The sequence below is a fragment of the Chiloscyllium punctatum genome, chromosome 2 (assembly GCF_047496795.1).
Source record: "Chiloscyllium punctatum isolate Juve2018m chromosome 2, sChiPun1.3, whole genome shotgun sequence".
Lineage (NCBI taxonomy): Eukaryota > Metazoa > Chordata > Chondrichthyes > Orectolobiformes > Hemiscylliidae > Chiloscyllium > Chiloscyllium punctatum.
Window position 1 is genome coordinate 100,736,921 of NC_092740.1, and position 24,966 is coordinate 100,761,886.

General features: G+C 40.6%; 1 protein-coding gene across 4 annotated transcripts in view; it reads left to right on the forward strand.

The window, feature by feature from the left end:
• The window catches only part of syk (spleen tyrosine kinase), a 191,998-nt gene that overhangs the window by 77,793 nt on the left and 89,239 nt on the right, over nt 1–24,966 (forward strand). For 3 of the 4 annotated variants that reach the window (XM_072586745.1, XM_072586775.1, XM_072586764.1), the window contains exon 2: nt 16,657–17,121. In XM_072586745.1, coding sequence (XP_072442846.1) covers nt 16,720–17,121 — 402 coding nt within the window. In that variant the 5' untranslated portion in view covers nt 16,657–16,719. The remainder of the gene's footprint in view (nt 1–16,656; nt 17,122–24,966) is intronic. The other variant, XM_072586755.1, reaches the window with a different exon arrangement.

Consider the following 24,966-nt stretch of genomic DNA (forward strand, 5'->3'; position numbering starts at 1 on the left):
TCAGGATTCTCTTAAGGTTAACATGCAACTTCAATTCAGGAAGGCAAAGGCAAAGTTAGGAGTCATTTCAAGAGGGCTAGAATAGTAGAGCAGAAGTTACTACTGAAGTTGTATAAGGCTGTGGTCTGACTGCATTTACAACATCATGTGCAGTTGAACGAAGGATGTACTAGCATTGGAAGGTGGCCAGAGGAGGTTTTCATGGATGATCTTGAGGTGAAGAGCTCATCGTATGAACACTAGGGCTCTTGGTCTATATTCAGAGTTTAGAAGAATGAGAGGGGATCTCATTGAGACGTGTAGAATATGCAAGGAATGGAGGGATATGGACCAATGACAGACAGAAGGGATTAATTTAACATCCAGCACAACATCATGGGCTGAAAGGCCCATTCCTGTGCTGTACACTTATATGTTCCATGTTCTAATACTGAGAGGTCTGATTAGGGTGGACATGAAGATGTTTCCACTGATAGGAGAGATTAGGACATGAGGGCACAGCCTCCGAGTAAAGGAATGACCCTTTAGAACTGAGATGAGGAGGAATTACTTCAGCCAAATGGTGGTGAATCTGTTAAACTCATTGTCAGAGAAAGCTTTGGAGGCCAAGTCATTGAGTGCATTTATGACAGAGATAAGTAGGTTCTTGATTAGTTAGGGGATTGAAGATTATGAGGAGAAGGCAGGAGATTGAGGAGAAGAATCATATTAACCATGTGTGAATGACCCATCTCTTGGTACACAACTTAATTTCAAAATTTGCAAGTAATATGAAACTTGAAATACTTTGTGAACTGTGAGAAGGATAGTTGAGAACTTGTAAAGGATATTGACAAGTTAGAGGAAATAGGCAGATGTAATTCAAGTTGAAGGGTGTGAAATTGCTTATTTTGATAGCAAGAACACAGAAACAATAAAAATACCATTTTAAAAGCAGTAGCAGATATACTTGATATTTTTGTTCATGACTCGTTTGAAGGTGTCAGGACAGGTCTAGAGTGTGGTTAATAAATTGTACAGTATCCTAGACTTTATGAAAAGCAATTCAGGGTTCAAAAGCAAGGAGGTTAAATTTTTTGAGTTATTTATTTTGAGTTATTTATTTATTGTCAAATATACCTTGAGAGATAGGGTGTAGGTTTGCTTGCTGAGCTGTAGGTTTGATATCCAAACCTTGCAAAAACTTATGGGCACAACATGCTACAACTGGCCCGAAGATGGGAAAGGAATGCCATCCGAGAGAGTTCAACCCGGGAAAAACTGTACTTCCTGCATGGATATCAATCCTACAGCTCAGCGAGCAAACCTACACTCTGAACCTCAACCTGAGCTATAAACCTTCACAAACCTTGTGAATATCTTGAGAGAATTTACATAAAACACTGGCTAAGCTTTAACTGGAGTATTGCATCCAGTTCTGCATGCCACTTTAGGAAGTATCATTAGCGATGAAGCAAATAAGATTCACGAGAATTGTTCAAAGGCTGAGGAACTTGGTTAGTCATAGAATCATAGAGTTATACAGCACAGAAGCAAGCCCTTTGTCCATGTTGACCAGATTTCTTAAACTGAATGAGTCCCATTTGCCTGTATTTAGCCCATATCCATCTTAAACTTTCCTGTCCAAGTACCTGTCCAAATGTCTTTTAAATGTTGTAATTGTATCTGTCTCTATCACTTCCTCTGGCAGCTCATTCTATATACGCAACACTCTCTTTATGAAAAAGTTACCCCTCAGGACCTTTTTAAACCTTTCCTCTCTCAGCACTAACATATGCCATCCAGTTTTGGTCTCCTCTGCCATAAGAAAAATACCTTGGTATTCACCTTCTCCATGCCCCTAATGATTTTTGAATCTCTGTTAGATCACCCCTCAGACTCCAACGCTCCAGGGAAAAAAGCTTCAGCTTATTCAGCCTCTCCCTATAGCTCAAGCCCTCCAAGCCAGCAACACTTTTGTAAATATTTTCTGCACCTTTTCAAATTTCACTACATCCTTCCTGTAGCAGGGAGACCAGACTTGGACATAATATATCAAAAGTGGCTGAACCAAGTATCTTCTATCTTAATGATACATTCTGTCTTCCTCCTGTGCCTTGATGCCTTTAAAATCAAAAAATGTATCTATCTCTTTCTTGAATATATTCAGTGATTTGACCTCCACAGCCTTCTATAATAGAGAATTCCACAGATTCATTATCCTTTCAGTGAATAAATGTTTCTTCATCTCAGTCCTAAATTGTGTATCTTCTATTTTGAGATTGTGTCGCCTGATTTTAGACTTTCCAACCAGGAAAGCATCCTTTCTGCATTACTCTATTCAGCCATGTTGGAATTCGACACTTTAGATATGTTTCAATTAAATCACCTATTAACGTTCTAATTCTAATGAACAAAGGGATATTCAAACCTTATAGAATATTTTTGCGATTGCCAATATGTCCTACATTTGTCAAGTGTTTGCCCAATCACTAAACTTGTCTAAATCACCTTAGAGCCGCCTTGCATCCTTTAACGACTTACAATTTTGCCCAGTTCTGTGTCATCACAAACTTAGAAATGCTACATTTGATTCCCTCATCCAGGTCATTAATATATCTGGACGAATAGCTGGGTCCCAAGAATGGCTTCTTGTGGCGTACAAGTGACTGTCATTTGAAAAAAGAACCATTTATTCTCACTTTCTGTTTCCAGTTTGTCAACTAATACTCTGTTTGTGCCAATATGTTACCTCCTGTCCAAAGGGAATTGCCCAGGAAATTGAAAATTCTTCTGGGCAATTCCCCTGTGCTTGAAACCCTCCAATTTGAATTGGAGAATTTGGAGGATTGTGTAGCCTAACTCCTGGGCAACTACTAAACTGACTTCTCAACCACAAAACCCTGACTGTACCTCTCCTGACCCCATAACAGTCTCCAGATTCTAACTCTGTACCTCACCTCTCCCACCTGATCTGACATGTGCTCTCCCCTGCTATTGGACCCAACACCCCCACTTGCCACAGGACCTGACAGTCCCCTTCTATGAGACCCAAAACCCATTGTCCCTGAGACCTGACAACCCAATCTCATCACTGGACCCAATGCACTGCTGAGTCCACCCCAGTGCAATTCACTTTATCTATGCCCCCCATGAGTTTATAAATCTCTATAAGGTCTCGTCAAAGCCTCCTAAGCTTCAGGAAAAAAGGCTCAGCCTATCCAGCCTCTTCTTATAACTCAAACCTTCCAGTCTCAGTAGGATCCTTGTAAATCTTTTTTGCACTCTTTCCAGTTTAATAATGTCCTTTCTGGTGACCTGAATTGTACACAATACTCCACATGTGACCATACCAATGACTTGTTTGGCTGTAACATAATATCCAAACTCTTGAACTCAGTGCTCTAACTGATGAAGACAGGCATGCCAAACGACTTCTTCACTCCGCTGTCTACTTGTGACACCACTTTCAAAAAACTATGTACCTGCACTCCAAGATCTTTCTATTCGACAACACTCCCCAGGGCCCTGCCATTAAAGATGTAAGTCTGCATTGTTTGTCTTACTGAATGGAACACCTCGCATTTAACTGAATTAAACTCCATCTGCCATTACTCAGCCTTTGGCCCAGTTGATCAAGATCCTATTGTACACTTAGGCTACTTTCTTCATTGTCCATAATACCACCAATTTGGTATCATTCACAAACTTATTAACCATGCCTCCTATAATCTCTTCCAAATCGTTTATATAAATGATGAACAACAGTGGATCCACAATAGTGGTCTTTGCGGCACACCGCTGGTCACAAGCCTGCAATCTGGACAACAACCCTCCACCACCACCCTCTATCTCCTACCATCAAGCCAATTTTATATCCAATTGGTTAGCTCTCCCTGGATCCCATGTGATCTAACCTAACTAAGCAGTCTACCATGAAAAACCTTGTCGAAGGCCTTGCTAAAGTCCATGTTACCTATCGCTCTGTATTCTTATATCATCTTAGTCACTTCTTGACAACTCAAATTTGTGAGATACAATTTCCCATGCACATAGTCATGCAGACTATCCCTAATTAGTTCTTACCTTTCCAAATGCAAGTGTATGCTGTCTTGCAGAATCCTTCCAAACAATTTACTGCCACTTATCAATCTATAGTTCCCCTGCAGCACTTCTTAAATGACAGCACACCATTAGTCACCCTCCAGTCTTCTGGCACCTCATCTCTGCTGCGGGCCCTGCAATTTCTTCTTTCTTCTGGTGAAGACTGATGAGAAATATTTGTTTAGCATCATAATGATCTTTAGTGGCTCCACATATTGCCACCCTTATCTTTAAGCTAAAAATCACACAACACCAGGTTATAGTCCAACAGGTTTAATTGGAAGCACACTAGCTTTCAGAGCGACGCTCCTTCATCAGGTGATAGTGGAGGGCTCAATCCTAACATGCAGAATTTATAGCAAAAATTTACAGTGTGATGTAACTGAAATTATACATTGAAAAATTGGTTGTCTGTTAAACCTTTCATCTGTTAGAAGTGAAACTATCACTGTATTCTTTCATGTGTAAATCACAAAACCTTTTTTTTTAAAAAGTTACATTCTCGGGTTAGGTGTTAACAATGATGATAGCTAGACAATATGTTGAAGGTGTTAGCCCCCTGTGTTCTCTGTCTATGCCATGATGTTTAGATTGATTCTAATCTAAAAAGTGAGATAACGGAGTTTTACATGAATGCATGCAGTTTTTGAGCAAAGTACAATGTAACCCTGAAAGTACAAATTCACTCCACAAAATATATGTGTGTATGTGGGTCTTTGTCTGTGTGTGTGTGTGTCTGTCTGGGTTGGGGGTTGTGAGTGTGAGAAACTGTATGTGTGTGTGTAGCGATGCAGAGTGTCTTAAGTCTGTGAGGAGGTGTATGTGTGTCTGTTTGCGCATCTGTATGTATGTGTGTCCGTGTGTATAGAGTGCCTGTGTGTGTGTGAATGTGTGTGTGTAGGAGTATCTGTGTGTGTGTATAGTGCAATGGTGGTCACCTGTATTGTGACATGAACCCATGGTCCCGGGTGAGGCCCTCCCTATGGGTACCGAACTTTAAGGGCCCTGTTCTCTCCTTAATTGCCCGTTTGCACTTAATATATTTGTAGAGTCTCTTTGGATTCTCCTGTACCTTATCTGCCAAAGCTATCTCATGTCCCTTTTTGCCCTCCTGATTTCCCTCTAAAGTATACCCCTCCATCTTGATACTCCTCAGGGCATTCACTCTTCCCAGCTGGCTATACCTAACATATGCCTGCTTTTTCTTCACTAGAGCCTCAATATCTCTCGCCATTCAATATTCCCTACACCTATCAGACTTAACCCTTCACAGAAAAGAAAGTGCTGATCCTGAACTCCTGTTATCCACTTCTGAAAGCCCACTTTTGCCAAATGTCCTTTACCTGTGAACAGCCTCCCTCAGTCAACTTTGGAAAGATCCTGTCTAATACCATCAAAATTGGCCTTGTCCCAATTTACCTATCCATTTCTACAACTACTTTAAAGCTAGTCGAATTATGGTTACTGGTCTCAAAGTGCTCCCCACCCCCCCCCTCTCCCCAGCACCTCACTTGCTCTGCCTTATTTCCCCAAAGGAGGTCAGGTTTTGCCCCTTTTCATTAAGGGCCATCTACATATTGATTGGAAAAACTTTCCTGAACACATTTAACAAATTTATCCCATTCGAAGCTCTTAACACTATGACAGTCATTGTCTATGTTTGGAAAGTTAAAATCCCCAACCGTTACAAGTCTGTTATATAATTCCAGTAATAAATCTGCATTTACAATTGCCAGGGACACAAGCAGAATCATTGGAAATGGCCAAAATTCAATTGCGAATGAAACAGTTTGAGTTAAGATTGAAAACAGAAGAAAAACAGAAGGAGAGAAGAAACGGAGAAAGAGAAAGTTTTTGGACTTCAGAAATTGGAACTGAAAACTTTAAGTCGACTTAAAATGGAGGACCAAGTTAGAAGTCACATGATACCAGGTTATAGTCCAACAGGTTTATTTGAAATCGCAAGCTTTGAAAGCTTGTGATTTCAAATAAACCTGTTGGACTATAACCTGGTGTCATGTGGCTTCTGACTTACATAGAACATAGAACATTATAGTGCAGTACAGGCCCTTCAGCCCTCGATGTTGCGCCGCCCTGTCATACTAACCTGAAGCCCATCCCACCTACACTATTCCATGTACAATGACGACTTAAATGCATTTAAACTTGGCGAATCTACTACCAATGCAGGCAAAGCATTCCATACCCTTACTACTCTCTGAGTAAAGAAACTACCTCTGACATCTGTCTGAACCTATCTCCCCTCACTTTAAAGTTGTAACCCCTCGTGTTTGCTGTCCCCATTCTTGGAAAAAGGCTCTCCCTGACCACCCTATCTAACCCTCTCATTATCTTGTATGTCTCTAATAAGTCACCTCTCAACCTTCTCTCTAAGGAGAACAGTCTCAAGGCCCTCAACCTTTCCTCGTAAGACATTCCTTCTATACTAGGCAACATCCTAATAAGTCTCCTCTGCACCCTTTCCAAAGCTTCCACATCCTTCTTATAATGCAGTGACCAGAACTGTATACAATACTCCAAGTGTGGCCGTACCAGAGCTTTGTACAGCTGCAGCATAACCTCCTGGTTCCGGAACTCAATCCCTCTATTAATAAAGGCCAAAACACTGTATGCCTTCTTAACAACCCTGTCAATCTGGGTGGCAACTTTCAGGGATCTGTGTACATGGACACAGATCTCTCTGCTCATCTGCACTCCCAAGAATCTTACCATTAGCCCAGTACTTTGCATTCCGATTACTCCGTCCAAAGTGTATCAACTCACACTTGTCCACATTACACTCCATTTGCCACCTCTCAGCCCAGCTCTGCATCCTATCTATGTCTCTCTGCAACCTACTACATCTTTTGTCACTATCCACAACTCCACCAACCTTAGTGTCTTCCGCAAATTTACTAACCCACCCTTCTCAGCCCTCATCCAGGTAATTTATAAAAATGATGTACAGCAGTGGACCCAACACCGACCCTTGCGGTACGCCACTAGTAACTGGACACCAAGATGAACATGTTCTATCAACTACAACCCTCTATTTTCTTTCAGCAAGCCAATTACTGATCCAAACTGCTATGTCTCCCACAATCCCATTCTTCCGCATTTTGTACAATAGCCTACTGTGGGGAACCTTATCGAACGCCTTGCTGAAATCCATATACACCACATCAACCACTTTACTCTCATCTACCTGTTTGGTCACTTTGTCAAAAAACTCAATAAGTTTCGTGAGGCATGACCTACCCTTCGCAAAACCATGCTGACTGTCCCTGATCACATTATTCTTTTCTAGATGGTTATAAATCCTATCTCTTATAATCTTTTCCAACACTTTACCAACAACTGAAGTGAGACTCACTGGTCTGTAATTACCAGGGTTGTCTCTACTACCCTTTTTGAACAAGGGAGCCACATTTGCTATCCTCCAGTCCTCAGGCACTATTCCTGTAGACAATGATGATTTGAAGATCAATGCCAAAGGCTGGGCAATCTCTTCCCTTGCTTCCCAGAGGATCCTCGGCTAGATCCCATCCAGCCCAGGGGACTTGTCTATTTTCATGCTCTACAGTATTTCTAATACCTCTTCCTTGTGAACCTCAATCTCTTTGAGTCTAGACGCAAGTATCTCTATATCTTCCTTGCCTGACTTTGTGCACCCCAATCCAACACCCAACTCAACATCATAAAATGGCAAATTAAAGGTGAAAGGTCGGAGTAATGGTATAGAGCAATCCTATCATAGCTAAAGGCCTGCTGGGTGTGTGTTTAAATATGTACAAGCATTGCCCAAGTTCAATGAAAAGGACCTAGAAGACTTTTTCATTTAATTTGAGAAAGTAGCTAAACAAATGAAATGGTCAGTGACCATGTGGGTATTGCTGACCCAAACAAAGTTGGTAGGTAGAGTTAGTGAGGTTTTGCATTGCTATCAGCAGAGGTATCTGAAGAGTATATGGAGGTGAAAAATGCCATCTTAAGTGCACATGAGCTAGTACCTGAGACCTACAGACAATGTTTTATGAATCTAAGGAAGCAACCTCGTCAAACGTACATAGATTTTGGAATGATTAAACAAGGTAATTTTGATAGTTGGATAAAAGCATTGAAAGTAGATTAAGTTACAAATCACACAACATCAGATTATAGTCCAGCAGGTATAATTGGAAGCAGTAGCTTTCGAAGCACTGCTCCTTCATCAGGTAGTTGTGGAGTGCACAATTGTAAGACACAGAATTTATAGCAAAAGGTTACAGTGTGAGTAACTGAAATTATACATTGAAAAATACCTTGATTGTTTGTTAAGTCTCTCATCTGTTAGAATGAGCACGATAGCTTCTTTCATATATAAATCACAAAACTTTTTTAAAAGTTACATTCTCAGGTTACCTGTAACAATTGGTGTCAGCGCAGATAAGACATTGAGATGTTGAAAGTGTTAGCCCCCTGTATTCTCTGTCTGTGCCATAATGTTTGGAGTGACTATAATCTAAAAAGTGAGTTAACAGAGTCTTACATGTATTCATGCAGTTTTTGAGCAAAGTACAATGTAACTATGCAAGTACAAATTCACCCCACAAACTTATATGCGTACGTGTGCATGTGGGTTTTTGTGTGTGTTTTTGTGTGTGTGTTTGTTGATAAACTTGGCTAAGACTGAGATCGCAAAAGCCCAAGTCACATTCCTGGACCATGTTGTTGGACATGAACAGTTGGCCTATGGGATGTGAAAATAGAAATTATTGGAGAGTTTCTATTACCACTGATGAAGAGGGAAGTACACGATTTCTGGGACTGAGTGTGTTTTTTTAATTGGAAATTCATGCCAAATTTTAGCGGTGTGGTTGTTCCACTGACTTATATTTTGATGGAGTGCAAAAAATTTCAGTGGTTGGAAGAGAATCAGAAAGCATTTGGCAACCTGAAAGCTGTGTTGACGACTGCTCCAGTGTTAGCAACAACTAACTACACAAAGCCATTTCAACATTTATGTTGGCAGTAGTGGGTCTGAGAGAATTGTATGTGTTGATCATAATCCCTTTACAATTTTTGGAAAAAATTAAAGATAAAAATACCAGACTGTTTTGATGGAGTTTATTGTTACAGCCATTTAATTTCAAAATTATACATGTGGCAGGCTGAGAAAACATATTCTAGATTAGAGTAGTGCTGGAAAAGCTCAGCAGGTCAGGCAGCATCCAAGGAACAGGAAAATTGATGTTTCGGGCAAAAACCCTTCATCAGGACTGAAGAATGAATGAAGACGGACTGTAGTATTGAAATTTTGTGTGCTTAGATTTAATGGAGTGTATATGGGTAGCTTACTAATGACAGGAAAATGGAAGTTTTAAAAATGAAGCCATCTTTGCATTTTGATGATTCTTTTAAAGGGGTCAGGTGTGACTAGATGTGCCTTTTATAGGGATTTGTCCTGTCCTGTTTCATTTGAAAGCAAGTGTTGTAAACCTGGAACAGAGCTGATTGCTCTGTGCACAGCTGTGTAGCTAAGTTTGATTTTGTTTTAAAAGGTTAGAACAATAGAAGCAGTGGGTAAAGCCAGGCTCCCACAGAACCAGAGTTTTAGTTGAGCTGTTGGCAGTTGCTGGAGTCTTGGAGCTGAATGTGGAAGCTATTATTTCTCTCTCTGTTACAGCCAAAAGTTGGAGTTCTGTCTGCTGCAAGAATTGCATGTGAGACTATCTATTTTACTAAATTTGCCTCTGCCAAGGGTGTGGTTATGAGATGTTACCAGATTGGAACAGTTGCTGTCTAATAATTAAGTAATCTGTTTTCCAATAGAAATAAAGTTATTTCAATTCTTTCTTTGGTATGTATTTTAACAAGCTCAAGTGTCTTTTGCTTAAACTAATGTAATCAAATTACATCTGGAACACAGCATCTTATACTTGCCTCTGAATAAGTAAAAGTTAGGTTTTAGGCTATCTCCTTGATATATTTGCAGGGCTTTTGGTCTGGTCCATAAGATTCTCTTTAACTTCTGTACTAGTCTCAACCATCTCTTTTGTCTCATAGTTGTTTACCCACCCCCACCACACTAGTTTAAACGTCCTGAGTAGCTCTAGGAAATCTCCTTGCTAGGATATGGGTTCCTCCTCCTGTTCAGGTGAAACCTGTCTCTCTTGTACAGATCACCTCTGTCCCAGAAGAGATCCCAATGATCCTCAGCTATAGATTCATCTGCCCTAAATTCTATTTCAACTCTCACTGGCATGTGGCAATGTGAATAATCCAGAGATTACTTAACCTTGAGACCCTGCTTTTTAACCTTCTGCCTAATCCCTATATTCACTCTCCAGTAAATAATCCCTTTTGCTAACTATGTCATTAATACCAATGTATACAATAACCTCTTGTTGCTCATGCTCACCTTTGAGTTTTTGCAGTTACATAGACTGGAGATGTTTGGGCTCTTTATCTTGGATACAGAGGATGTTGAGAAAACATTGATAGAGGTATGCAAAATCATGAGTGGAAAATTAGTTTAACTGGTGGATAAATAAGGAATGAGAAGGAAAAGATTTAGTGTAGCTAGGAAATGAAGCAAATGGAGACACAAGGGGAAACACTTTCTTGCAACAATTAGTTAAGATTTGGAATGCACTGCCTCAAAGTGTGACACAGACAAAAAAAACTGTAGATGCTGGAATCCAAAGTAGACAAGCTGGATGCTGGAAGAACACAGAAAGCCAGGCAGCATCAGGACGTGGAGAATTTCATGTTTCAGGTGTAAGCCTTCTTCATGACTGGAGATGAATGTAGTGGAAGCTGCAGATAAAGGTAGATGTGGGGTCAGGGTGGTGAAATGGGGATAGGTGAAGACAGGTGGAGGGTGTGACCTGGTTGGTCAATGGGAGAAATGCATCCAGTAGGTGGCTGGGAGGGGTGGAAGGGAGGGGAAGGAGCTGGGAAAGGAGTCGGGGGAAAGGAAGGGAGGTTATTTGAAATTGGAGAACTCAATGTTGAGTCCTCTGGGCTGTAGGCTGCAGGCTGCCCAAGTGGAAGATGAGGTGTTGTTCCTCCAATTTGTGGTTTGGTTCATTGTGGCAATGAAGGAGGTCAAGAATGATCAAGTTGGAAAGGGAGTGAGAAGGAGAATTAAAATGGGCAGAGACTGAGAGGTCAGGTCAGCCCCTGGGGGCCTAGCTGAGAAGCTCTGCTTCATTTACTATAAACCCACAGACTCTCACAGCTACCTGGACTACACCTCCCCCCAGCAATATCCTGCAGAACTCCATCTTGTGGTCCCAATTCCTCTCCCTCTGCCGCATCTGCTTAGATGAAGAGTCATTCCACTCCTAAGCATCCTAGATGTTAATCTATTTAAAACAACATGCTTTCCTCCCCTCTGTCATCCAGACAGCCCTCCACTGCACTACTTCCATTCCCCATTCCACTGCTCTCAAACTCCCAAATACAATAAAGACAGAGTCCCTCTTGTTTTCACCTACCACTCCATCAGTCTTTGTATCTAAAATATCATCCTTTAACACTTTCGCCAACTCCAACTAGACCCTACCACCAAGAACATCTTCCCCCCTACACACCTCTCTGCTTTCCGCAAGGACTGTTCCCTTCAACAGTCCTTAGTTTGCGGTTCTTTCCCCATCAATTCCCCTGAACCCCCAGATAGTTTCCCCTGCAACCGGAATAGACACAAAACCTGCTTGGACTCCACCTCCGCCACTTCCATCCAGGGCCTGAAACAATCCTTCCAGGTGAGACAGAGGTTCACTGCCCCTCTACCAATCTAGTTTCTTGCATCAGATTCTCCCGATGTGGTGTTCTCTACATCGGGGAGACCGAATGTAAACTTAGGGAACGATTTGCCGAGTATGGCTTCATAAAGTGGAGGCAAGTTGAAGAGCTATAATTTTAAGAGTTGTAGCAGTAAAGTGCAATTACTTCCTTTCTGACTCATAACTGCTTAACATAACAGTTGAAGAATTAATACTAGTAGCATTTGTGAATTCTAAATGGAAATAAAGGCACTTGAATAATTTGGATACTGATCATTATGGGAGAGAAAAATTTACATGCTAGCTTAATAAGTTTGGATACACTTTTAGTATAAGCCCAACATTTATAAATTTATCTGATACTCTTAAGATGGAGGCATGTTTAAGAATTAAATAGCAGGGAATAAATCTGTACATTTATATCAAGAAAATAACACAAGCATATAATTTCACCTACGTTAATCTGTAACATGTCATAAAGTTCTAAATGTGGTGCACTAAGGTATTTTATATTCTCAATGAGCAGGGAAATTCATGAAGTAGAAATTCTGGCTTCATGTTTAATTTATGGACAGAGTCTTAACAAGCCTTTTCGTCAGTATTCACTCAGGAACAGGACATTGTTGCTGATGTGAATACTGAGTCACAATTAATTAGAATGGACGGCTTTGAGGTATGTAGGGAAGAGGTGTTGGAAATTCTGGAAAGGGTGAAAATAGATAAGTCCCCTGGACCTGATGGCATTTATCCTAGGATTCTCTGGGAAGCAAGGGAGGAGATTGCAGAGCCATTGGCCTTGATTTTTATGTCCTCATTGTCTACAGGAATAGTGCCAGAAGACTGGAGGATAGCAAATGTGGTTCCCTTGTTCAAGAAGGGGAGTAGGGATAACCCTAGTAACTATAGGCCGGTGAGTCTCACTTCTGTTGTCGGCAAAGTCTTAGAGAGAATTGTAAAGGATAGGATTTATGAACATCGAGATAGGAATAATGTGATCAAGGATAGTCAGCATGGTTTTGTGAAGGCCAGGTCGTGCCTCACAAACCTTATTGAATTCTTTGAGAAGGTGACTAAGGAGGTGGACGAGGGTAAAGCGGTAGATGTGGTGTTTATGGATTTTAGGAAGGCGTTTGATAAGGTTCCCCATGGTAGGCTACTGCAAAAAATATGGAGGTATGGCATTGAGGGTGAGTTGGAAGTTTGGATTAGGAATTGGCTGGCTGGAAGAAGACAGAGGGTAGTAGTTGATGGTAAAGGTTCATCTTGGAGTGCAGTTACTAGCAGTGTTCCTCAAGGATCTGTTTTGGGACCATTGCTGTTTGTCATTTTTATAAATGACCTGGAGGAGGGGCTAGAAGGTTGGGTGAGCAAGTTTGCGGATGATACGAAAGTCGGTGGAGTTGTTGACAGTGAGGAAGGATGTGTCAGGTTACAGCTGGATTTAGATAAGCTGCAGAGCTGGGCAGAAACGTGGCAAATGGAGTTCAATGTGGGTAAGTGTGAGGTGATTCACTTTGGTATGAGTAACAAAAAGATGGATTACTGGGCTAATGGGCGGATACTTGGTAGTGTGGATTGGCAGAGAGATGTTGGTGTCCATGTACACAGATCTCTGAAAGTTGCCACCCAGGTAAATAGTGCGGTGAAGAAGGCATATGGCGTACTGGCTTTTATTGGTAGAGGAATTGAGTTCCGGAGTCCTGAGGTCATGTTGCAGTTGTATAAGACTCTGGTGCGGCCGCATCTGGAGTATTGTGTGCAGTTTTGGTCGCCATACTATAGGAAGGATGTGGAGGCACTGGAATGGGTGCAGAGGAGGTTTACCAGGATGTTGCCTGGTATGGTAGGAAGATCGTATGAGGAAAGGCTGAGGCACTTGGGGCTGTTTTCATTGGAGAAAAGAAGGTTTAGGGGTGACTTGATAGAGGTGTACAAGATGAATAGGGGTTTAGGTAGGGTTGACCATGAGAACCTTTTTCCACGTATGGAGTCAGCTATTACGAGGGGGCATAGCTTTAAATTAAGGGGTGGTAGGTTTGGGACAGATGTTAGGAGTAGATTCTTTACTCAGCAAGTCGTGAGTTCATGGAATGCCCTGCCAGTAGCAGTGGTGGACTCTCCCTCTTTATGGGCATTTAAACGGGCATTGGATAGGCATATGGAGGATAGTGGGCTAGTGTAGGTTAGGTGGGCTTGGATCGGTACAACATCAAGGGCCAATGGGCCTGTACTGCACTGTTTTTTCTATGTTCTATGTTCTATGTTCTAAGCCCTGACAACATTGGCTGTGTTAGGAGTATTGCATGAAAATTCAAGTAAAGTCTTTTGTTATAGACCAGACCAAACCCCCTTAAAATATTCAGAAGATAGTCTAAACCCTAACTTTTTCTTATTTTAAAGGTAAGTTGCATTCCAGATGCAATTTGATTCATCAAACTATCAGATTTAAATGCACTTTATTCATCCACTATAATAAAAATACAACAAAAGAAAGAAGGAATTAGAATAAGTTAACTCTGCAGGTAAAAATAGCAGAATAATAGATAAAGTAACTATTATTAATGAACTGTTCTAATATAATAAAATCCCATAAACATACTCTTGGCAAAAGGCAAATTCAGAAAACAGATTGTCTCATATACAACTCCAAAGCAGGAAGAGAACCCCCAACTTTTGAGGGAAAAATAGTTTTCTCTTCTTCAAGACCCCACAACAACTGCTGAAAGTTAAAATGAAAAATCCTAGTTCTGTGGACCTTGACCACACCCATTCAGGTTGCTTCTTTTGTTCCAACTTTGAAATAAACCAAGTCCTTACAATGTGTTTGCTGTAGTGGCTGTGGTAGACTGCTCATCACCTCTGCCTTAAAACCTCTCTTCAAAAAAAAAGGACAATATACTTTCTTGATACTGGAAGCAACAAGCCATACTTTCCAACAGAATTCTGTATGTCTAGATGAAATTAACAAGGTCGCAGCTATTAAAAAGGATCATTGCTTATTATCATCCTTCACAACTACTTAATCTTAAATCATTAATATGCAGGCTCCAATTCTTCCACCTGCCAACGAGAAAGTAGACAATGAGACTTCTTGAAAATTTAAACAATACCCAGTGACTCCAGTTTGCACTTGCTCCTCCAGGCCTTTATTTGGAAATCCAACACTACTGTTGTAGGGCACATACCACTTAGCCCAGATCCGCAGATATTGGCATTCCACATGTACAAGCCAATCCGCACCCTCACTGGCAAATCTCCAATTCACTTACGGTATGGTTCTGCATTTTAGTGTTGCACTTGGAGCATAGTGACAACTCTCATTACAAGGCTGCTGCAAGAACACTTTACATGGTGGGACAAGTACACAGTTCACAGTTTGGACCAGACATCTCAGGGCTGCTCTCTTACTTTGTTAGAGCTCATGCTTATGGTATCTACCTGGATGCTCAAAGCATTCCTGCCTTACCTTTTTATGCTTTGAGTTTAAAGGCTCACAACACGAATGCATTGTAACATTGCAGTTTTGCTCAGACCTAAAGGCAGCCAGCTTGTCACTCCAGCCAGTAGTCATCAGTCAAGACAACAACACAATACTTCATCAGTCTCACATCTACATTATATGACAGCAGCTTATGCAGTAAACACACTGCATGTATTTTGAGCAAAGAGCCATGTCTCCACATCTATAGGGCGTAGTCCTCAGTGAGATCCAGTGCGACATCTGCCAGTTAGGGATCTTGTCCCAGTAGGTCAAAGGCAACCTCAATGCAGGGGTGGAGAAACTGTTGGTCAACTGTTTGGGGCAGTAACGGCCAGGATCCTTGCCTCCCTGCCTCACACTGTTTTCTTCTTGAAAGAGACAAAGGGAAGGATTAAATGCTGTAAGTGGCACAGCAATAAGTGCTCATGCAGGTCAAGGAGAGGTGGTGAAGTTCTGAGTAGGTAGCGCAGAGGCCAAGCAGGGTTAGTCACGTGTGGATTTGGTGGGCATAGGACAATGTTGCATGCAATAGCAGGAGTGGCATAGCATGCGCCTTGTTGGAAGATTTGTGCAGTGCATAAAGTGAGTGATTGCAAGGTAGCAGAGAGAATTATAGTGACTCATACCCTGGCAGAGTAATGAAGTAATTTCCTTCTCCCTACAGTGCTAAGCATTCACTTGGATGAAGTAAAGATTGCACTGACCTGGGTGGTAATCTTGGATCAGGCTGGTAAGGTCTAGTGTCATGGCCTCCGCTGCTTGTCCTGGGGAAAGAGGATGGCCATAACTGCATTACCCCAACCCAACAGGACCTCTGGGTCACTGTCTACTAAAAGGAGCGCCAGTTTACCTTTTTCCAAGTCCAGGGCAAATGCCACAAATTGTGCAGGGCAACTCCAGACAGATGGTGCTTGACTGGATGTACAACTTCATCTTTAACATGGTGCAATCATCAGGAATTATGGGAGTGTCCCTACCCCTGGGCTAGAAGGCCTAGATTCAAATTCCACCTGCTCTAAAAGTGTGCCAAAGATCACATCTGACTAGGTTGATTAAAAATATCTGCAATAACACGGATATAAAATCATTGTTAGCTGCATTACAAGCATCTTTTTCTGACTATTTGAATTAAATGCCTATTAACAATATGCTGTCCACTATGAACAAAACATTCCATTGTATGCATGCTTTCATTGTTTATGTTGCTTATTTTTTAAAAATAATATTTAAGATTCATTATAATTTAAAGGTAACATTTCAATCCTTCAATTTTTAATGAGAAAGTATTTCTATTTACAAACTGTCCTTTTTCTTTTTTCAAAGGAAGGATCAGAGCTGAGAAGATCAAAGGAACAGCTGTGCCATATATAATTTACTTCTAATAAAATGGCTGAGAGAGTAAATCATCTACCTTACTTCTATGGCAGCATTACACGAGATGAAGCAGAGGACTTTCTGAAGCAGGCTGGAATGATCAATGGCCTCTACCTTTTGCGTCAGAGTCGCAACTATCTTGGGGGCTTTGCTTTGTCTGTGGCATATAATGGAAAGTGTTATCATTATACAATAGAAAGAGAATTAAGTGGAAGTTATCTCATAACTGGAGGAAAGTCCCATAAGAGTCCAATAGATATTGTCGAGTACCATACTGAAGAGACTGATGGTCTTGTTTGTCTTCTGAAAACTCCATGCAATCGACCAAAGGGAATTGAACCAAAAATTGGGCCATTTGAAGACCTGAAAGACCATTTGATCAGGGAATATGTCCAACTAACGTGGAACCTACAGGTAATAAAGACAACTTGGCTTTATTTTCACAGATGTACTTGCATTGTGTACTGAATGAGAATTAAATGGCAGGGTGACTCTCAGGAGTTTAGCACAAAATGGAGTGTATGCACTGGAGATAACTTAGTGTGTTTTCAAAACATTTGTACTATTTGATCTCTATTAGCTGACAGTACAATAGGTAGATGAAAGTGGTGGTCATGGTGATAGGTCAGAATGGAGGGTGGAGTGGATAGGTAGGGCAGGTCATGATGGTAGTGCCGAGTTGGAAGGTTGGATCTGGGATCAGGTGGGGGAAAGGGAAATGAGGAAACTGGTCACATCCACATTTATCCTGTGTTTGGAGGCTCCCAAGGTGAACAATGAGGCATCGGGTGGTGAGGGAATGGTGATGGAGGAGGCGCAGGACCTGCATGTCCTTGGTGGAATGGGAGGGGGAATTGAAGTGTTTGGCAATGGGGCATTGGTTGGTTGGTGTGTCCCAGCGATGTTTTCTGAAGCGTTCTGCAAGGAGGATGGATGTGGAAGGCTCCTTTGGGACTTTGAATGGAGGTGAGGGGCAAGGTTGGGTGCAAGTTTTGCAATTCCTGCAGTGGTACAGGAAGTGGAGGGGGGGGCTTGGATGTTGAGAGGCGTGAACCTGACAAGAGAGGTGCCGAAGTAATGGCCTTTACAGAATGCAAATAGGGCGGAAATTGTAGTGGCGGAAATGGTAGAGGATGACACAATGTATACAGAGGTTGGTGGGGTAAAAGGTGAGGATCTGGTGTTTCCGTTGTTGCAGTTGGAGGGGTGGGGTTTGAGAGCACAGGTGTGGGACATAGGTGAGATAAGCTGGAGGGCATCATTGACCATATGGGTGGGAAAAAAATGGTCTTTGAAGGAGACCATCTGGTGTGTTCTGTGGTGGAACTGGTCCTCCTGGGAGCAGATGTGGCAGAGGCAGAGGAATTGGGAATAATTCCCTCCAACCATGCAAGATCAATGTGGATTTCACCAGTTTCCTCATTTCCCTTACCCACACCTTATCCCAGATCCAACCTTCCAACTTGGCACCGCCCTCATGACATGTCCCATCTGTCTATCTTCCTTTTCACCTATCAGCTCCACCCTCCTCTCCAATCTATCACCATTGCCCCCACCTTCATCTACCTATCGCACTCTCAGCTACATTCCCCACAGCCCCATCCCCCTCCCATTTATCTCTCCACCCGCTTGGCTCACAAACCTCATTCCTGATAAAGAGCTTTTACCCAAAACGTCGATTCTCCTGCTCTTGGGATGCTACCTGACCTGCTGTGCTTTTCCAGCAGCACACTTCCAACAATGCTCAGCTCATCCCATCCTCTCATCTGGAGAAAGAATAGTTAAATGTCTTGCAATGAAAGATAATAAAGGAAATAAAAATAAACATGGGGCAAAAGTGGGCTATTCAGTCACATGAGCCTATGCTGCTATTTAATTCAGTTGTGAATTACCTGGGCCTCAACTCCATTTACTTGTCTTTGCTCCACACCATTGTTAATACAACCTGACAAACATCTGTGGGATGACTAATTTTGATATTTCAATTAGTCCAAAAAGTTAAGAAAAAAAAAGATAAAAAATAATAAAATGTTGAGAGCTATGTAAAGAATGACACAAAATCTGAATTGTTTGTCAAGTATAAGCTAAAAAGGATGTAGAAAACTTCTAACTTTTCAAGAAATGCTTTTGGAAACTTATTATGAAATTGAGCCAAACTGCATAGAACCACAAAATCACAATGGAAGCGGGCCATCGAGTCATACCAACCCTCTGGAGAGCATGGATAGAAGATTGGCTGGCTCACAAGTGTGATTGCCAAGTTTGCTGATGACACAAACTTGGGTAGAATGTAAGTTGTGAAGAACACATAAGGAAGCTACAAAGGAATATAGACAGATCAACTGTGTGAGCAAAGATCTAGCAAATGTGAAATTATTTATTTCAGCAAGAACATTATTATATTTTATTGAAAAGAAGTATATTATTTAGAAAGTATTCCAATGATCTGAGGTGCAGAATAACCTGGCAGTCTTAATTCATGAATTGCAAAAGATTAATATACAGCTACAGCAGGAAAGCTAATAGGATGCATTGGTTATTGTGAAGGGAATTCAACATGATAGTAATGGAGGCTATGCTTCAGTTTCCAGGGTATTGGAGTACTGTGGACGGTATTTGTCTCCTTATTTAAGGCAGGATGTAATGCATTGAAAACAGTTCAGAGACGGTTTACCAGTCTGTATCACTGGAACGAGCATGTTCTCTAATAAGGCAAATTTGGACAGGCTGGGTTTCTGTCCACAAAGTTTAAAATAGTAAAAGGTGACGTGATTGTAACATACAAGCTCTTGAGAGGGCTTGACAGGGTGAATATGGAGAAGATGTTTCCTCTTGTAGGAGAATCTAGAATTAGGGTCAACTATTTAAAAATAAAGGGTTATCCATTGAAAAGAGAAATTAAACAAAAATTTTCTCTCAGAGGATAATAAGTCTTGAGAACTCTCTTTCTCAAAAGGTAGTGGTAGCAAAGGCTTTCGATATTTTTAAGGCAGAGGTGGATAGATTGTTGGTAAGCTTAATGTTGGCAAACAGGGTTATAGGGGGAGGCAGGTATGTAGAGTTAAAGCTAAAGTCAGATCAGTAATGATCTTAGTGAATGGTGGAGCAATCTCAAGGAGCCAAATAGACTATTCATGCTCCCAATACATATGCTTGTATGTTCACATCTCTCTCTCTTAGCATGTGTATTTTATGCAACCTTTTGTAACAGCGTTGTTTTGCATTCAGGGTGAATGGGTATATGAATTGATGGCATACATAAATACAGTTCTAAAACTACTAAAATTTATTAATTTAAGCAACATCAGTGGCATTGTTTCATATATAAAAATACCTCATTATAAAAGGGAATAGTGCTCGAAGATTGGCAGACAGCAGATATGATTCCATGCCTTGAACAAGTGATAGAAGAACTCTATGGAGCTATGGATGAATTAATTAACATCAATGGTTGGAAAGATAGTGGATTCCTGAGTGGCAGATGTAAAAGAAAAGCATTTGTAAATGATCTGAAATCTCATGAAATTGTTCTGGCATTAAAGATATGTACAAGTATATGTCAAACCTCTTGGTTACTTTGAGCAGCACTTGTTAACTGTACATTCCCGGTGAAGGGCTTTTGCTCAAAACGTCGATTTTCCTGCTCCTCAGCTGCCTGACCTGCCATGCTTTTCCAGCACCACTCTAATCTTGACTCTGATCTCCTCATCCGCAGTCCTCACTTTCGCCTAACTGTACATAGTAGTCAAAAGCAGAACAAACTAAATGCTGTGCATGTACCACCAATGTAGCAGTTAAACCTATATTTACACCAATATAGTCAACGTGCCTCCAAAAAGCCAGGTTATGATTGTAAAATTTTATTGAATTCATGAAAACTAAAAGAAAGGATACATAAAGATAGTTGTGGATGTAGTGAGTTAAATATTAACCTAAAATAATATGTTGTTTTGAGGTTAGGTATGAAGTTAAAGTCTGATAAGTTTGTTTCCTCATACAAATACAGCTTTTAACTATTCAGTTGTAGAACAACAGCATGTGACAAAATACAGGAAGGTAGGACAGGGAGATAAGTAGCAAATGAACATCAATGCAGATAAGATTGTTCTCATGCATTTTAGTTGGGGAAATAAGGAGGCTACAAACTCAGCAATTTTACTCCCAAGGTGAATAGCATGAGTTGCATAATTTCAGTAGCATCTGCATTCTGGGAGCACGGGTGCAGGATGGAATTAAGTTTACTACCTTCAGGCACAGGGCTGAGGCCTAAAATATGAGCAAATACCTAGAACAAAGTCATTCAGAACATTGAAAGACCTTTTACTCCACCTGTCTGAGCACTTCCTGATGAAGAACTTATGCCCAAAATGTCAACTCTCCTGCTCCTCGGATACTGCCTGACTGGCTGTGCTTTTCCAGCACCACGCTTTTTGACTCTGATCTTCAGCATCTGCAGTCCTCACTGTCTCCCTGTCTGAGCACTTGGTAGCCTCAGTGGCTGCCTTTAATCTGTGCCTTTTTATGTTCTGTGGACTTGTTCTCGATATTTTCTCATATTTTAGGCCTCAGCCCTATACACCTTTACCCCCACTCCCACACCATGCCACATCATGGAGAGGGCATCTTCCAATTCACCCCCATTGCCCCACATGCCTTCCTTATGCCCCTCTCCCATCCTTAATGACTGTTTATAGCACACCAACTCTTGTCAATCCACACTTTTCCCTAACATCTACCTAGTGATCTTTCAGTACTCACCATGGACAGATCTCAGAAGCCACTTTGAGATGAAACAAAAGTTTTCTTTTACTTTCTGGGGGCCATTTAACCAATCAGGTCTGCACCAATCCTCTGAGGACCAGCCTGCCTACCCAATCCCCATAACTCCACAAATACTACTGCTAGTATACTTACTAACATTTAGAAGAACAAGTGGGGATCTTATAGAAACATATAAAATTATGAAAGGGATACATAAGATGGAGGCAGGCAAGTTATTTCCGCTGGTGGGTGAGACAAGGGCATGGCCTCAAGATTAGGAGAAGTAGATTTAGGACAGAGATGAGGAGGAACTACTTTTCCCAAAGAGTAGTGAATCTATGGAATTCTCTGCCCAAGGAAGCAGTAGAGGCAGCTTCATTAAATATATTCAAGACACAGTTTTCGCATGGTAAGAGAATTAAGGGTTCTGGGGATAATGCAGGTAGGAGGAGCTGAGACAATAGATATGATCTTAGTGAATGGCAGAGCAGGCTCGATGGGCTAAATGACATACTCCTGCATCTATTACTATGAAACTATGAAATTCATAGACATTAAGGGGCAATTTAGCATAGCCTAACCTGTAAATCTTTGGACGGTGGGAGAAATCAAAGCACCCAGTAGAAACCCACACAGACACTGGGAGAACATGTAAACTCCACACACATAATGGCTCAAGGCTAGAATCAAACCCAGGACCCTGGTGCTGGGAAGCAGCAGTGCTAACCACTGAGCCCAAAAGTTCTAAATATCTATTACAGCCTTCACTAAATAAAAGTCCCATTCATTTAAGTCCCTTTAAAACTTCTAAATGTTCTCATTTGAAAAAAAGTACATAATTGTATTCAAAATCCCATTATAATTTTAGCTACTGTTACAATAACCTCTTTGGGCTGTCAATTAAATTGTGACACAGCTCTGTTGGGATATTTGTAGGTTGTGGGAAGAGGCCAAGCACTAATAATGCATAATAATATTTGTTTGCATGTGGAAAACTATCAGCAAACAAACAGTTCTTGTAATTTTTATAACAAATTATTTTTATTGCTTCCTGATGAAAACAGCCTACTACTTTAAAAACTTTGAATTCTCAAATTGCAGGTCATGCTACTTGATACCGTGTAAATGATGTCTGTTTTAACTTAGCACCGACTTAGTATTTGGATTTACTGTCCAATATTCAACTTCCACTCCTGTGTCTTTCAAACTTCATCCTCTTTCCCCGAATGGTGAAAATAGAGATGGGACTTCTACATATGGGTGTTACCATCATTTTTAAACATCTGTAAAGTTTCCATGACTCTGAAAAAGTCTGGGCCTTGGTGTGGTATGGTAGAAGAAAAGAAGAGTTTGAAGACAGAGATAAATAGACTTCTGATTTTTGGCTTAACTCTTTTGTCCCTTTTATTGCTTATCCAATCTTCTTCCACTTTTTTTATTTCACTTTCCACAAGTGATTTGATATTGTTTATACCTGAATCCATTAATTTAATTGGGTGAACATAGATACAATTTCTTTGATTCTTTACTGAGGAGTAGGTCACCCTCACTGTAATGTTATTAGCTTGCACTTACAGACACTTTTAGAGGAAACATTTTTAAAACTAAATCTACAGAATATATCTAATCATCGGGGCACACTGGACTCATACATTGGGACAAACCCCAGCAAACTCTGGTTCAATATATTTCCAGCAGCAATATTCAAAATCAACAACATCTAGGTAGAATTACTTAGAAATTTCCCAATCTCCTGACATAATATTAATGGAGCCAGTGAAAACCCAGCCAAAGCAGAGGGAAAGGCCATTTGCACCATAATTCCAGGTGTTCCCCAAAGTTTAAATAGTGTGTTGAAGTTTGATGGTAATTCCTTAAATGGCTCACAAAAAAAAGTTCAATAGGACAAAGAACAAAGAAAATTACAACAAAGGAACAGGCCCTTCAGCCCTCCAAACCTGCGCTGATCCAGATCCTTTATCTAAACCTGTAGATTTTTTAAAGAGATAAAAGCAAAATACTGCAGTTGATGGAAACCTAAAATCAAAACAGAAGTGTTGGAAAAACACAGCATATTTGGAGAGAGAAACAGCATTAATATTTAAGTCATTGGACTTAAAAAATGTTAACTCTCTCTCTGACTCCACGGATGCTTCTAGACTTGCTGACTTTTCCACCATTTTCTGTCTTCGTTCTTAGATAAGTAAAAGTAAAGAAAAGATCTGTATGTATATAGTATCTTTATGACCTCAGGAATTTCCAAAGAACAATGAAGTTCTTTTGAAGTGTAGGAACATTTGTAATTCTGGCAAGCAATTTGCACATTACTTTCCATAAATAATAAGAAACAAAAACAGAAATTGCTGAAATTGCTGAAAAGCTCTGCAGGTTTGGCAGTATCTGTGAAGAGAAATCAGTGTTAATGTTTCAGGCCCGGTGACCCTTCCTCAGAACTGATGGGAACTAGGAAAATCAGTTTATATCCAGAAGATGGGGTTCAGGTGGGGTAAACGATAGGTTGGGATGGAGCCCAAAGAGAGTGAAAAGTTGGACATGCAAATGAGTGGGTAACAATCTCCGCTAGTTGTCGGTTCAAGGATAAGTGGTGAGCATGATGGAAATCATTCACATGAATTTTTCAAATTGGTATGATATTTTAATGCTTTTCTAACTGGACTAGTAATCAAGAGGATCAGACTAATAAAGAATTCCTATCTTGTCATTACAGATTGAGAATTTGAATTCAGTTTTAAAAATACTGAAATAAGAAGTTGTGGTAACTAACAAATTATTAGATTATCATAAAATTGCAACTGATTCATTAATATCCTTCAGTAAAGGTAACCTGGTTGTTCATACCCAGCATTGATGACTTGATTTAACTCTGAAATGGTCTAATAAACCATTCTATTACCACCATCTCCTCAGAACAACAAGGGATAGGTAAGTCATGGTGATCTTGTAAGTTTGACCATACGCTGAGAATAAATTTTAAAAAACACTTTGAAATGATAAACTTGAAACTTTTATTTTTTATAGGTCAGGGAACGGAGGGACAATAAGTGAATGGCATTTTGTGTGAGTAAGGATTTTACAGTCCACTGATAGCCATTCAAATCTGTGAGACCCCCACATATTACTGGTATAAATACATCTTTGTGTTTATCACAAGTTCTATTTGACAGCAAGTTCCACGACACTATTGATGCTTCTGACGGTCATTTATGCTACAGGTTTGTAGCAACCCAATACATAACTTTCGGCATGAGAATTAATTTTAAAACATCCTAATTAATTTTACATGTGATGCATAAAGCTACCAGAGGATTTGATTTCAGTCATTTGATATGAACCAAACATAAATGTGATTTAAAGAAAATACATGACAAATTATAGCACCTATTCCGTGTCATAATTATAGAGTCATAGAGTCTGACAGCACAGAGACAGGCCCTTTGGCCTAAACTGGTCCATGCTGACCAAAATATCTACCTACAT